This window comes from Betta splendens, chromosome 9, assembly GCF_900634795.4.
Source record: "Betta splendens chromosome 9, fBetSpl5.4, whole genome shotgun sequence".
NCBI lineage: Eukaryota > Metazoa > Chordata > Actinopteri > Anabantiformes > Osphronemidae > Betta > Betta splendens.
This window is the reverse complement of record NC_040889.2, coordinates 5,899,442-5,916,020: the sequence shown is the minus strand read 5'-3', so window position 1 is coordinate 5,916,020 and position 16,579 is coordinate 5,899,442. Positions and strand designations below refer to the sequence as shown.

Below are 16,579 nucleotides of genomic sequence, written 5' to 3'. Positions count from 1 at the left end.
ACCATAAACTGATGAAGTAGTTCATGTTAATAAGAAAATTATTATGGTCAGTAGGGTTTTGCAATTATATATTATTATATTAGATTTCAAGTAAGATTTTTTTTATCTTTTTTTGCAAATAAGTTGTCTTCGTCTTTTAACTCCTCTATCCTACTAGGGTGGAATGTCTGTCTAATCTAATCAAATTGCATGCGCCATCTCTTCCCTGTCGCTGTGTGTGTGCAAATGTTTACAATCTCACACCTACACCACTGGCATCTGAGTATCAGGGAAGACAGAGCGCTAAGTCTCAACAGAGAGAGAGAGAGAGACAACCACTGAACAATCTAAATGACACGTCAAGTTCGTAAAACATGTGAAAGACAAAACATAAATCATAACCCAAATGAGAATAGGAAAGAAACAAATTAGCCATGATTATTATGGAAGAAGCCCAAAACATGTTTTTTTTTCCAGCAGTTTAACAAGCAGCATGTATTAGGCTGAATGCCATATTGTGATGGACAGATTTGCTTTTACAAGAGGAGTATATAGGAAATATATATACTGCCCCCAGACAGGCTCTTGCAGCTAGATGTTTGGGGTCACGTTCCTAAAAAAAAGATTCTGTGATCCAAAGTTCTGTAACGCTCCACTGTGCTTTTGATTATGTACTTCTCAAAAAACTGTCTGTCCATAATCCCCTCAAAAATAATTATCCGTCCTGGTCCCCACCTTGAAATCATACCCAAAACTTGAAGTTTAAGGGGATGTTTAGGTTGCGGTTTTGAAATTAAGTGTCCTTTCCTTGTGAAGCTAATTCTTGCAAAGTGCTCCAGTCTAACAGTCGTTTTATCAGTAAACAGCACATTGTGAAACAGTTTGCGGTTTTCAATCCACTGTCCAGCCTGTCTCAGTCATGCTTCTTTGTTTTGTTCACGTATCATGGGAGGAAACTCTGTTTTGTTGAACTTCCATCCCATCTTTTTGCGTGCGTAGCATATGGAGCTCTGACTGACGTTTCCATAATCTCCATAATCTGACTGCAGGATCCTTTGCACATCTCTGGCCACTAATTCGTTATTCTTTCAAGTGAGGTCATCCAAGGCAGCCATAAAATGGCTAGAAAGACAAAAAGCACGCATGTAAATCGAAGTTTTCTAATGCTAAACACACATTTCACGTTATTTGTGTATTAACCACAAAAAGACATTTCACTTACCTCAACATTTTTCTCGGACGCCCACGCCTTATAGTGCCGCCTTATGGTCCGCTCGGACACGTAGGGCGTGTCTCTAGCCTTACGCATTGACTCTAGCGGATGCAAGATGAGCCCTGATCTCACGGAGAGTCTTCCCTGCCCCACGCCGAACGCGGACATCTTCAGAATGTGCTTTCGAAATCTTGGTCATTGTCTTACCTTTAACAACAAAGTAGCAACGACCAACAACCGATTGCACAATGCAGAAGCTAAAATCACTCAAAAATGTTCTGGGATTTATACAGCACCGCGCCGTGGAGGAAATAGTGACGTAGGGGCAAGGTTAGATCACTTGATCACCTGGTTAAGGTGAGCGACGCCTCGCACCACCCAAACACAAGACATATAAAAATAGCTAATTTTTCTCCGCAAATCATGCTTGGACCTCAACACGTCTACAGATCCCTGGACAGATGGATTCACAAACCTTCTATGGAAAAACCACCAGACCCAAAGGTACATATCAGCCATACTTACTTAAGTGCATGTATAAAATACAGCTGTATTTTCATTATTATTCTGTAATTTAATGTTTTTTTTTTTTTGTCTTTCTGCATTCCCAGCGGGCTGCATCTGCTGCAAAAGTCCCCTCAAAAATCCAGCTTGTGAAAAGAAAATCTGTACGTTTTATATATTATTTCTGTTATCCGTATTTCACTGAAGTTGATCATCTAGCGTGACATTCTATAATTATATGCTAATGTGTGTTCTTTTAATTGATAGGGCGCCATCTGTGTCGCAGAGAGGTCTACAGCCTCCATGTCAATGCATCACAGTTTGGTGGCAGAGCCACAGGCCATGATGCAGATGATGCTCGAGCAAAGATGCACCTGTGACCATCGCCAGAGCAGGAGGCGACTTTGGAATGACAGCCATCCTAAAGATGACTTTCCTGTCCTTCAGCTCTCATTGTCACCCATGACATTTGTGAAGCTCAAGGCAACAGATGAACAACCATGACTAGTCTGTAACAGTTGGGTCTGTGTTGTCTTGCTGTTAGTGAATGTGAGAGCTTGTTTTTAAGATACTGTGTGATCCAGTTAAACACCAGCCTACTTGGTGATCACAAACAAATATTACTTTGACAATTGACTATAAAGCTGCTCAGGACAACATGTGGTCACTAGATCTCTACACATAGATGAGCAAAACCCTATGAACTCCTCATTCATAGGAATGTTGTCATGTGGCTTTTGTGGTCTGGTAGAGACACGGTCCAAGTAATAGAACACCTTAGTGGAGTAGAGCACTGGGAGAGAGAAGGTTGATAGTGGTTACAGTGTGTCAGAGTGAAATACACAGTTCCAAACAACAGCTTTTTATTGTATTTTTTCAGAATACAAAAAACAATTCTTAAAAAAATAAAAACAGATTATGGTACTGCATGATAATAAAACACTAACTTACTGTACAGTTAGTGGCAGGTTACACACAATGAGGCTGTACTTCATACTCTGTACTCCGCAGAACAACATCTGTGATGTGATGGAGAGGACTGAAACACATCTCAGGCCACGGTGAGGCTGGAAATGGTCGCCAGGTCACGGGTCACACTAGTCACTTTGAACTGCTACCACTGTAAAATCGAGTGCTGAAGTTGCACAATGTACGTAAATAAAAGTACGACTGCACATAGAAAGACAGTGATAGAGATCTGCATGTTAACGGTTTGGTAGGAAAATGGCTCAGATTTATTTGCAACATCTGAATTTCCCGCAGGAACAATTTAAGCCCTCAATACACCAGAGCTGTCTGTAACGACACGCCAACACATCTACAGTTCCCCTACAGTTCCGTATTAATATTTCCCACCTTGGCTGCTAATAGTTAATACAGAACTGATCTGATCTGATCTGATCTGATCCTGTCTGTATGTTCATTCCAGAGCAGTTTACAACACGGCTGGAGCTGAAAACTGTTCTCAATGTTCAGAATGACATGTTACCTGTTGTTTACAGTTTACAATAAAGTGAAATTTTGCTTTCTTATTTATTTTAACCTGAATAGTAATCAACTGCCCATTGAACTGAAGAGGGCACTAATGCCACAAATGTGTCTAAAAATAACATGCCTAAAAATCAAAGTACAAGAAAAGGAGAAGTATTTACTGTTACAGATTCCTTCACCCTTGTTTTATTTTCACTTTGGCTGTCGACTGTTGAGCTTGAATGAATTTCCTCCGTTTAAAGGTAATGTGACATTGCTGTAGTGAATCTTGATCATAGCTTTCACACCAACTGATTTGTTTCGCTACAAATCTGCGGCACACATCTTAACCTTAGAATGTGATGTGATGATGAAAAGACATTCTCCTCCTTGTTGTGTTAACTAGAGTCAAAGCAGAAAAGTTCTTTAATTTTTAGTTGTTAAACTGATGGGGGAAATATTGAAGGCGGGTATTTGTAACAGTTTTTTTCTATTATTTATTTGTACACTGTTTAGTTTTATTTGTTAGTTTTCAGTTTGTTTGTGACGCAGCAGAACGTAGAAAGAGGAACTGAACATGTATCCAATGGGACTCAATTCCTCTTTTTACATGTACTAATACTGAATATAGAGTTGTGACATCTGTGGGACAAATTAAAACAAACTCTATAAATATACTGTAGGTCACATGACATGGATGTTATTGAAACGTAACTCCTTTGAGATATTTCCTGTCAGGAGCCGCCACAGCGAATGATTTGCATGGTTGTTATTGGTTTTAAGTTTTCACAATGAATGCTCTTCCTGACACAACACCTCTATTTATCCGGGCACAGAAGTCACTGGCTTGCAACTGCAATTCATATCTGTGACCTGGGCAGCGCAACACTAACGCTAACCCTGCACTAAATGGCCGGTACATGGAAGTTGTTGATATATAATTATAAATAGCCTTCAATAAAAAGCAAGTGAGCTTCAGAGAGCAGTCGCTGGTCCTCAGTAGACACTGGTCCTCAGTAGATGCAATTGGACAGAGGGTCTGTAAACCTGGATCAGGTCTCGGGTAAGAAGGGGCTGCTGAGCTGATCCTTCTGCATGCAAGTTTTTGTGGTATAATGTGAATGATTAACAGTTCATATCCGGTAGGTGTTGGTGAGGTCTTTGTGGTTTTTACATTGACTTTTGTTATAGTTGTGATGTAAAATGTTGTGGTGTTTTTGTTTTGATTTACTGTCCCACTGCTTTTCATTGTTGTTTGTTAGGTGTTTTAACCAGGCTAATGAATTTTAAGACTATAGATTAAAGTAGAATGAAAAACACCTATTTATTTCATCTTTTGTCTTGTGAAGCTGCAGTAAACCAGTGTCATTAGAAGCAACAGTAGAGGTAGAGCAGCTGATATTGTTATAGGACTAATGATGAAATTATTTGAACTACTGTAGTGTGCTGATGAATGATTTGTGTTTCTTCTCCACATAAAGGTGGAAAGTGTAAATCCAGCAGCATGAATCAATGTGAGGACAGAGAGGAGGGAGCCCCTCCCTCTAAAACTAGAAGAACGGAGAGAAAGAAGCAAGCTCAGAGGTGATGATTCTGTCTCCAAGACACAGACAAATCACTGATTTACTGTTACTGTCCATTTAGGACATGAGTGAGAGTCACTGTAGATGTTTTTCTATCAGGTCTCATCAGGGACAAGGATGTTCTGGAACTGGACCCAGCTGTGTGTCCTTCAAGAGTGACAGCTCAAAGGACCATCTAATTAATTTCAAAGGCCAACCTGTATCAGAGTCACAGTGAGTTGTTGTCACTTTGAATCATTCAAAAAAATCTTATATAAACTTTCTCTTATGATAAACATTTGTGTTGTTTCCATTTCTTGATTTGGTTGATTTGTGATTGAAGTGTTGATGTGAAGGAGAAGCTTTCTTCATTCTGATCATTGATCAAATCTCCATCCAGCCACTAGCTGCTCTGATCCTGTAGAGGGTCTCAGGGGCTGCTCCTCTTCTAATGAAGTGCTCACGTCAGAGGAACTGATCATATCTGATCAAATCTGTTTATTGACGTCTCTACATTAAGGTTTTGGTCAAATGTTTTAAGGCTTCTGCACTTGTAGCAGTAAATTGTTACTGGAGACTTCAGTTGTGATGTTGTTGGCAGTGGAGATGACTGTTTTCCCCAGTGTCGGCACCAGTCCTGACGTCCAACAATGAATGAATGTAGGAAGTAGTTAAATGATCCTAGTTCAACATATTCCCACTGGCAGCTGTCCAGTACAACCAGTCTGATCCCAGCAGACTCCTTGTTCCAACACCTCAGCCTTGATTAATGATGGAGGCAGCGATATACATTGTTCAGAGCTGAGACTGAAACAACTGACTGACAGTAAACCTTCACCACTACAGGGAGTCTCTGACTCACTGCTCACATCCAACATCACTTCATTGGCCCTTTACCTTGTGTGTGTCTCTGTGTGGACTCATTCTTCATGGTTCCTCCACAGAGTGGACCAGCAGAGCTCAGAGGTTCCTAGTGCTCAGTCTGTCCAGCAGCACCAAACACAACTGGACTCCATATTTATGGTCTGTACATGTACAACTACTATTGTTCATCTGTTGTGTTCAATCATCTCGATGCTGCACTTTTTAAACCAGTGGATTATCACTGTGTCCAACATGGATCTGATGTTTGGCTCCATGGTTTTAGTTGGATCAGGTCATTCATGTAGTTTCTGTTCCAGCTGCTGGAGGAAAACATTGTCATGTTTGTGAAGAAGGAGCTGAAGAAGATCCAGAAGGTTCTGAGTCCAGATTACCCAGAATGCTCAGAGAGTCAGAGGGAGGTTGAGGAGGAGTTGGATAGTGAGGATGAGGAGCAGAGGAGGAGCAGCAGAGATGCATTTTTGAAGATCACAGTGAACTTCCTAAAGAGGATGAAGCAGGAGGAGCTGGCTGACTGTCTGCAGAGCAGTAAGAGGATTTATCTCCACATTTAACATTAGAGACTCAATCACATATGTGTGTGATGTGTTGAAGGTTAAGTTTGTTAATTATGGAATATAATGTAATAATCACAGTTCATTTATTCAGGATCTCCTGCTGCAGCTAGTCATCAACTTAAATCTCGCCTGAAGAAGAAGTTCCAGTGTGTGTTTGAAGGCATCGCTAAAGCAGGAACCCCAACCCTTCTAAACCAGATCTACACAGAACTCCACATCACAGAGGGAGGGACTGGAGAGGTCAACGATGAACATGAGGTCAGACAAATTGAAACAGCCTCCAGGAAACCAGACAGAGCAGAGACAAGCATCAGACCAGAAGACGTCTTCAAAGGCTCAGCTGGAAGAGATGGAGCCATCAGAACAGTGATGACAAAGGGAGTGGCTGGCATTGGGAAAACAGTCCTAACACAGAAGTTCACTCTGGACTGGGCTGAAAACAAAGTCAACCAGGACATACACTTCACATTTCCATTCACCTTCAGAGAGCTGAATGTGCTGAAAAAGCAAAAGTTCAGCTTGGTGGAACTTGTTCACCACTTCTTCAAAGAGACCAGAGAAGCAGGAATCTGCAGGTTTAAGCAGTTTCAGGTTGTTTTCATCTTGGACGGACTGGATGAGTGTCGACTTCCTCTAGACTTCAACAACACTAAAACCCTGACTGACGTCACAGAGTCCACCTCAGTGGATGTGCTGCTGACAAACCTGATCAGGGGAAACCTGCTTCCCTCTGCTCGCCTCTGGATCACCACACGACCTGCAGCAGCCAATCAGATCCCTTCTACGTGCATTGACATGGTGACGGAGGTCAGAGGGTTCACTGACCCACAGAAGGACGAGTACTTCAGGAAGAGATTCAGCGATGAGCAGCAGGCCACAAAAATCATTTCCCACATCAAGACGTCACGAAGCCTCCACGTCATGTGCCACATCCCAGTCTTCTGCTGGATCACTGCTACGGTTCTGGAGGATGTGTTGAAAAGCAGAGAGGGAGGAGAGCTGCCCAAGAACCTGACTGAGATGTATATACACTTCCTTGTGGTTCAGACCAAGGTGAAGAGCATCAAGTATGATGGAGGAGCTGAGGCAGATCCACACTGGAATAGAAAGAGCAGGAAGATGATCGAGTCTCTGGGAAAAGTGGCTTTTGAGGAGCTGCAAAAAAGAAACCTGATCTTCTATGAGTCAAACCTGACAACGAGTGGCATCGATATCAGAGCAGCCTCAGTTTACTCAGGAGTGTTCACACAGGTCTTTAAAGAGGAGAGAGGACTGTACCAGGACAAGACGTTCTGCTTCATCCATCTGAGTGTTCAGGAGTTTCTGGCTGCTCTTCACGTCCATCTGACCTTCATCAACTCTGGAATCAATCTGATGTCACAACAACAACCAGCATCCAGGTCTAAACGGTTTAGAAATAAGGAACATGAATGTACACAGTTCTACCATGACGCTGTGGACAAGGCCTTACAGAGTCCAAATGGACACCTGGACCTGTTCCTTCGGTTCCTCCTGGGTCTTTCACTGCAGGCAAATCAGTCTCTCCTACAAAGTCTGATAACACAGAAAGGACATAGTTTACAAATCAATGAGGAAATAGTTCAGTATATCAAGAAGAAGATCTCAGACTCTCCATCTGCAGAGAAAAGCATTAATCTGTTCCACTGTCTGAATGAACTGAATGATTGTTCTCTAGTGGAGCAGATCCAACAGAACCTGAGATCAGGACGTCTCTCCACTGATGAACTGTCTCCTGCTCAGTGGTCAGCTCTAGTCTTCATCTTACTGTCTTCAGACAAAAACCTTGATCTGTTTGACCTGAAGAAATTCTCTGCTTCAGACGAGGCTCTTCTGAGGCTGCTGCCTGTGGTCAGAGCCTCCAACAAAGCTCTGTAAGTAAATGAAAATTACATTTTTTTTATTTAATTACAGTGGGTACGGAAAATATTTAAACTCTCTTAGTTTTTACTTTTTGTTATATTGCAACCATTTATTAAAAATGAAAGTTCATTTTTTCCTCAATGTACTCACAGCACCCCATATTGACAGAAAAACACAGAATTGTTGACATTTTTGCATTTAAAAAGAAAAACTAAACTGTTACATAGCCATAATTATTCAGACCCTGTGCTCAGTATTTAGATAGGGAATGATGCAGTATTTCCCCACCTGGATTTGGTCCTTTGCCATTACTCCTTGCAGATCCTCTGCAGTTCTGTCAGGTTGGATGGTAAACGTTGGTGGATAGCCATTTTCAGGTCCCTTCAGAGATGCTCAATGAGGTTTAAATCAGGGCTTAGAGTTGCTGTGAAGCCACTCCTTCATTATTTCAGATTTTCTTAGGGTCATTGTCTTGTCATTCATCTTCAATTGCAAACAGTCGTCCTGTGTCTGCAGCCCCCACAGCATGATGCTGTCACCACTATGCTTCAGTACTGGGACTGAAGCATAACGTTTAGAATTAAAGGGGAATGATTATACAAAATCCACTTTTTAGACATTCTGGAGCGTTCCTATGACTCTTTGGGTCACCTTTACATACACTGCATCCTGCATCAGAAACAAATCTACAAAATAACCGAGACATGGTCTGTTTACCCTACTTCCATCAGGTATTTCCACTGCAAGGCCCTGCAAAAGCTTCTGTCTTCAAAACCCCAGACTTCTCAACTCACTCAGTAACCTATACATTGCATACATTGCATTAAAAGATGAGTAAAGATAACAGTTTTTTCCAGCTTTGGAGTACTGGTTGCCAATCAAGTTAGCTTTGATTGTTACATATTTCACTGAACTCTGTTTTTATGAGGGGAAAACACTTTTATTCAGGAAATCATAGTATTAAAATTACATGTTTTTCTCTTTCTAATATGGTAAACTATAAAAGATGAGCCAACCATAATAAAAAAAGCATGTGTAAATATAAATTAAAAATTCAATTGTTTAAACACATTCCTTCTCAAATGGTAAATGACTTATTCCACAGGTGGTCTAAATCCAACATACATTGAGTGTTTTATTTTTCGGGAAACTCTGCCTTGATCTACAAACCATGCATGAAGAGATGACAACTCAGATTTCTCACCCCAGGAATCACCAGCACCAGCTCACTAGCCTCTGTAAGCTAGATACCTGTAACAACTTCAGATACAGAGAGATGTTACTGTCAGGTTTATCAAAAATGATCAAAAAACATTTCTAAAAAATTACTAAAAGCATTAAAAATATGTTTGGTCAATATCTAATTCGAACCAATTCTTTGTTTGTTCCCAGGTAGGTCATGCAGTGATTCGCCTGAATATATATCCACAATTTTTTAAAAACATTATATCAGAGCAGCAACACAAGCAGCTCAAATGTACTGTAATGTACAGTAAGTCGTGTTATGAATATTTAATCTGCACAGGCTATTTAGCAAACAAGTTCTCTTACTGAATACTTTACAAAACCAAACTCTACTCTGTCAGTCTTCTAACACCAATTACATTCTTCTGCTTAATTTGTAAATGATCCATTAGTAGTTCCATACTGACTCTTACTAGTATGCCACTTATCACCCCCTTACACCCCCTCGCTTGCTCCCCCCCCCACTTTAACCACCTTTGTAATGACCACCTTCTCCACTGTCCTCAAGTCCATTGTGTCAGTACCACGGAGATGCCGGACCCACATGCACAGCTTCAGACGAGGTTTTAGGTTTAAAAGGAACAGGCTTTATTCGTTTACAGGCAAGGTCAGTTTAGGCAGGGTCATACGAATCAAAAACAAGCAAGGTTGTTACCAGGTAGACTCGCCTAAGGCACAGACTTTGGAGTCTGGATTATGGAGGCCACTCTTCTCATAGGGGTGTTCTCACTTTGGTTCCACCCCCTCACCACACTAACTTATCTACAATCATGTTCCCCTCCACATAGTGCACACCTTTTCTTCCTTCCTTTTCTTACAGACCTTTGATATGTGTCCAAACTGTTGACAATGGTAACATCTCACTGGATTTGGAACAAACTCTCTCACTAAATACTTTACAAAACCAAACTCTACTACACCAATTACATTCTTCTGCTTGATGTGTAAATGATCCATTAGTACATCCAAGTTAAATACAGAGTGTCACAGCAAAGGGTCTGAATACCTTGACCATGTGATATTTCAGTTATTATTATTCATGTATTATGTTTTAAATATTTTTAATATATATTTTTTTCTCTGCTTACTAGACTGAATGTGTGTAACTTGTCAGAGAGAAGCTGTGAAGCTCTGTCATCAGTTCTCAGCTCTCAGTCCTCTAGTCTGAGAGAACTGGACCTGAGTAACAACAACCTGCAGGATTCAGGAATGAAGCTACTGTCTGCTGGACTGAAGAGTCCTCACTGTCGACTGGAGACTCTCAGGTCAGGCTTCATTAACTTATATACATTCTTTGTAGCTTGTCAACATGATCTTGTCAGATATCTGAACAAAATGTTTTCTGACTATATATAAGGAGACTGTAATTCTCACACTATAGAGCGCACCTAAGTTTAAGATGCACACTAGGGATGGCCGCATCGCTTCATAAGCCCCACAAGAGATGTTGCAAATTTAAACTGCAACGATTGAACTTACAAAATTAAACAGCCCCACAATTACTTTGTCATACACTTTAAGTCTTTCTTTCACTGTTTCATCAACTGTTCCCTCATAGCGGACAGAGCTGCTGAGGGAGTGTCCTGACAGGCGTTTTCGTCTCTGTTTCTTTGGGGTGGTGATTGTTTTAGCTTATGTTGAGTGCAGCAACTCCTGTGTGGTGTAAGAATAGAGGGAAACGTCTTTACAATATCATTTGGTGAACTAGCCATTTATTTAAGGCAGAAAGAATCCACTTTGTCGACTCTGACAAGGTGATGTGGTGAGCAAGTCAATCGCATATGCGTGCTTCCTTAAAAACATGTATGTAACACTGGTAGCAAGAGTCACAACGCAGGCCTCAACAGCTTTAAAGATCCATGCACACGCTTTTTTCATGCTCCACATTGCTAAAGAATTGGACCTTGATGTCTCAGTAAGGTGTCTGTAACTTTTCATGCCAAAAAGCGCTGTAGACCGCCCACACGGCCCGTCTGAAAATGTGTGTTTTTAGCTCTCGTCCACAACGCTCTATTTTTGGGAGTGTGTCGGAAGCTAAACTGATCGCCACACCCCTTTAAGGAAGCGCATAGCCGTGGGAATCAAACGTCATGGTCACTGAATCCATTGTAACAGTGACACTGGCTGACTCGTCCTCGTAGTGGAGTTCAACCATACGTTTGATCCAAAATCTGACTCTGAAGTTGAATGGGAGGCTGTTGAAGTGGTTACACTTCGACTGGTGCAAGGTACGTCTAACTGGCAGATTCACGTTTAATTTAATTTGATTTATATAATACGCAACTTGATTAGCTGCTAATGCTAATACTAATGGTTGCAAATTAGCAGCCTGAATTAATACAACAGAATATTCATAACACGACTACAGCTTGTTTGGGAGCATAGCTTGATAAACTAATATAAACTAATTTTTACATGTTTTTTTATTTCTCGTTCTGCTGCTGTGTGAAAATATTTTTTCTATAATGGGATCTTCAGCTGCAGCTTATATTTTGCCATATTTGTCTGTAATTAAGTGCCAATGTTGGAACAGTGAATGCCTACAGAGGCATGGTGTGACAGCAAATATTGCTTTCAAGATATTGCATGTCTTTATTACTTTTATTAATAAATTAAAATTTCGATAAATCTTACCTCAAGACGCCTGAACTAGTTGCCAAACCTACTGTCATGTATGGTTGATGATCCAGGACTGGAGCCAGTATGATTGAATGTGTATTCATTACAGAACACATTTAATATACAGTATATCAGACAATTACACATGCATGGAATAAATCAGTATCTCAGAAATTCATAAAAAACTTTAGAACATTTTACTATTTACAGATTAATCATAATGTACCTGGGAACTCTGTTTGTAAACCATAGTTTTGTTTCTAAATATATATTGACCTAATATTTTTTTAAATTGCTTTTAGTAAGGTGTATGATATATCAAGTGATAATATATAACAAATAGAAATTATTGTTTTTTACCTGTTGTTGTAGGTATCTAGCCTAGAAGTCTTGTCAGCTGGTGCTGGGGACTTCTAGGGCTAAGAGTCCAAGTCATCCCACCTTCCCTGGTCTGGATCAGGGCAGTGTTTCCTGAGGGACAAGGCACCTATGTTGGACTTAGACCACCTGTGAAATACCTAAATTATTGTTTTTTTTGGCAATACCTCAATAAAAGCTGAAATATTATAAAACATTTGTCTGTTTTCCCTCATTAGGTATATACATACAAAAATAGTTCAGTGAAACAGCAATAGTCAAAGCCAACTTTATTTTTAACCAATGCACCAGCACTATAATGCTGGATAAGTTACCATCACAGTTCAATTTGCAGACCACAAAATGAACGGGTAGGATTCATAGTTATGTTAAGTGTTGTGAGTCTCCTCCCAACCTCAGAGGGCGGCACTGAGTAACTGTTTTCTTCCGGGAACATCATTAACTGGGGGACTATTTAAGTGGAGGATGGAGACTCCTCCAGTTGTCAGTGCGTTATGGTGGACTCTCTGTTTGCATCTGGCTTCCTGCATGACGGTTGTTTTTTTGTTTAGTGTGGATTGTAAACAGCCCTACTACTCCTAATTTGGCTACTCAGTGCAGCGACCTATTGTGTCCTGATTTTGTTTGATAGTTACTTCTGTTTAGTATTATTCCTCTGTTTAGTTAGTCTGGTCCTGCTTCGCAGTGCGCCTCAGTTTAGTTCATGAACCTTTTTCCTACTCTGTAGTGACCCTCTGTTTTGTGTAGTATAATAAATATCGTTTTGTATTCTGCCATCCTCGCCTGTTACTGCTTTTGGGTTCCGTCCTGTCTGGTCTTGGGGGTGTTTGTAACAGAAAGCATAGTTTCTGGAGTGGAACAGGTACAGTCATGAGCAGTTGGCTGGGGAGATGTGAGGATCTTTTTTGTCTTCACATGTTGGAAGACATCAGAAGCAGTGCAGCTGCTGTACAGATGGAGGATGCAGCTGTTTTCCTTGACACCACTCTAGAAGGTATAAAGAATAGAATAGCAGATTAATGAAATGACCAGTATTTCCTATGTATCTCACAACATTTACAGATCTAAACAATAAATAGAGGTAGTTAGATCAGTTTTAATGTTAATGTTTGGAGCAGACAAGTTTTCAACTTATTTTATAGTGCTGGTTTGTTAAAGATTAACATGACATTAATGACCTCCTTTCTTTCAGGTTGCTCAAATTCCGCTCAGAGGGCCGGTAGGACAGGGATGTTTACAAGGTCCTATTGAAGATGGTCACATCACATTTTCCACATAATCTGCACCATAACACTAGAGTTACAAATTACCCGTCAACAGACTAAAATATCAAAATAAGTTGACCAACTGCATACAGAGTAAATACATAGACAATAATATAGATCATATTATGAACTACTAAAATGTGAAATGCAAAATCTCTGTCAAATAAAACTGCATATTGGCCAACAAATGATTATACTGTTGTTAAATGCGGCTACCTTGTCTTCTACAAGGTAGCCGCGTGTCAGTTTGAGAAGCAACCTCCTCGCGTTCGGTAGCTGGCATGTGTCAGTCTGTATATAAAAAATATGTCACGTTTACAGATAAAGTAGCTGACTAGACAACACACATGTTAGACTTGGATAGAACCTGCCATAACCCAAATTCACGGGTCTACTCGGGCTACAACATACACACGACAGGCTCGGTAGTAATTAGAAACACAGCTGACTCTCACAACTTACTAGCGCTAGCCGCTAACGCCAGCCGCTAACGCTGCGCTACTATCGCGCTAGCAGCTATAATGTGAGCTGAGTAAATGACCTCAGTACCAAATATCACACGATTCGAACCGGACAAATGCTGGAGAGGCTTGGACTCATCAAAATTGCGTGGTAACGCAACGGTTCTAGCAATTAGCATTCCTTACACAGGAGGGAAGCAACATTATAAACAGAGAAACTTCTGGAGTACATACATCAAATAAGTATCAAGCATGTACTTATGTTTGGGGAAGCAGCAAGTGGGCGCTTCTTCAACCTGAGTGACTTCTTCTTCTTTTGTCTTTTAAATGGCGAGTGGCAACCTACAGAAAGGCGCATTAGCGCCACCTCCTATGGTAGACTGCGCAGTGAGTGACTTATTCTTTTGTCTGTGCCTGGAGAGACTGAAACGAAATGTTTCAGGTACATTTAGGGGTCCAGGTTTGTCTGGGGGGGGCGAAGCTGGTTCTGTGATTGGTCAGCGCAAATGCAGACGTATCGAGGCCACCAAATTTAAACAAAGGTTCTTGAACCGGATTGGATAAACTCTCAAAAATGTGAAATAAGTAGGGGGCGTACTTCTAACACACCAGGAGTGTCTTAATATGACCCAGGGAGTGGAAAAAACGTACCAGAATGTCCAAAAAGTGAATTTTGCATGTGCATGGACCTTTTAAGTCGGATGTGCAAGGTGTACACAGCTCGGCAGCATGAAGCTTATAAGCCGGTAAAAATCCACAAATTAGCTACAGAATTGTTTAAGACACTGGGTTTAAAGTGCTGGAAAGAAATAGGAAATTACGGTAAACAAAGAACAAATCTTGATTGTAGAATAAATCTATAAACTGCTTAACATTATTTTCTATCCTTTTTCAGTCAAAACAGGAAAACTCAGGTTGCTTGGCAACGGCGCTGGCGGAGTCAGCTGCTGGTTGTTCTTCAAACTCTTTTTACTAACTTTTATAGTTAAATTGTCTCTACAATTTGTGTTTTTCTGTATGTATTGTTTACAAAGCCCAACTCCACAGGAATCAGTAGTTTATTTTCTCAGCTTTGGATTAACCTTTTTTTGCAACAATGTGTATCGGACCACACGCACGTTGTGTTTCCCAGAGACAGACACATTTTCCCGGAGGAGGACACGCAGATGCTATCACGCTGGTAGGAAACTTTAGGACTGCTTTAGACCTGCCCCCCCCCCCCCCTCCATGATCATGGGGAACGTTAAATCGATCTCTGACAAGCTCAAAACTGACAAGCTTGTCGCGCTCATAAGACATCAACCAATAAAGACAGAGCAGCATCATGTTGCTCATGGAGACGTGGCTGACCCCACACATGCCTGACTCGGCTGTTTCTCTGGATAACTTTCATCTGCCACATGCGGACAGAACAATGGAAAGAGGAAAGGAAGAGACCTGGCTGTGTTTGTTAATGTGCGATGGTGCAAACCTGGACACTTTACAGTTATAAAGCTATGTATATGTATATATATATACACTATACTATACTATACGACTATACTGATTGAACTATCCTGCCTGCATATTATATATATATAAAAACTCCCTGCTCACCCCACGCGGGTGGTCACATCCACTTTCCAAGCTCGGGTCCTCTACCAGAGGCCAGGAAGCTTGAGGGTTCTGCGCAGTATCCTTGCTGTTCCTAGGACTGCACTTTTCTGGACTGAGATGTCGGATGTTATTCCAGGGATCTGTTGTAGCCATTCCTCCAATTTGGGGGTCACTGCCCCCAGTGCTCCAATCACCACAGGCACCACTGTGGCCTTCACCTTCCAAGCCTTCTCCAGTTCTTCTCTGAGCCCTTGGTATTTCTCTAGTTTCTCATGTTCCTTTTTCCTGATGTTGCCATCGCTTGGTATTGCCACATCCACCACTACGGCTTTCCTCTGCTCTTTATCCACCACCACAATGTCTGGTTGGTTCGCCATTACCATTCTGTCAGTCTGGATCTGGAAGTCCCACAGGATCTTGGCTCGCTCGTTCTCTACCACCTTGGGAGGTGTTTCCCACTTTGACCTTGGGGTTTCCAGTCCATACTCTGTGCAGATGTTCCTGTATACTATGCCAGCCACTTGGTTATGGCGTTCCATGTATGCTTTCCCTGCCAGCATCTTACACCCTGCAGTTATGTGCTGGACCGTCTCAGGGGCACAGTCTACACCTTGGGTCTTGTCTGGTGTGGTAGATCTGGGCCTCTATGGCTCTGGTGCTCAGGGCCTGCTCCTGTGCAGCCAGGATGAGTGCCTCTGTGCTGTCCTTCAGCCCAGCCCTTTCAAGCCATTGGTAGGATTTGTTGAGATCAGCCACTTCAGTTATGTTCCGGTGGTACATCCCGTGTAAGGGCTTGTCCTCCCATCATTCAATTCAATTCAATTCAATTCAATTTTATTTATATAGCGCCAAATCACAACAAAGTTATTTCAAGGCACTTTACAAAGTAAGGTTTAAAACCTCACACAACTAAACCCAACAAATCCCACATACAGCAAGCATTTAATTTGACAGCAACAGTGGAGAG

At 41.3% G+C, this 16,579-nt stretch overlaps 1 protein-coding gene across 7 annotated transcripts in view; it reads left to right on the top strand.

Annotated features, from left to right (window-relative positions):
- LOC114863091 (NLR family CARD domain-containing protein 3-like) overlaps nt 1–16,579 on the top strand; it is a 49,282-nt gene that overhangs the window by 7,554 nt on the left and 25,149 nt on the right. For 3 of the 7 annotated variants that reach the window (XM_055511819.1, XM_055511818.1, XM_055511817.1), the window contains 6 exons: nt 4,648–4,750; nt 4,849–4,962; nt 5,673–5,751; nt 5,910–6,138; nt 6,259–8,059; nt 10,385–10,558. In XM_055511819.1, the coding sequence (XP_055367794.1) occupies nt 4,671–4,750; nt 4,849–4,962; nt 5,673–5,751; nt 5,910–6,138; nt 6,259–8,059; nt 10,385–10,558 (2,477 nt within the window). In that variant the 5' untranslated portion in view covers nt 4,648–4,670. Of the gene's footprint in view, nt 1–3,120; nt 3,430–4,515; nt 4,553–4,647; nt 4,751–4,848; nt 4,963–5,672; nt 5,752–5,909; nt 6,139–6,258; nt 8,060–10,384; nt 10,559–16,579 lie in introns of those variants that run through there. The other 4 variants (XM_055511821.1, XM_055511820.1, XM_055511822.1 and 1 more) reach the window with 4 other exon arrangements.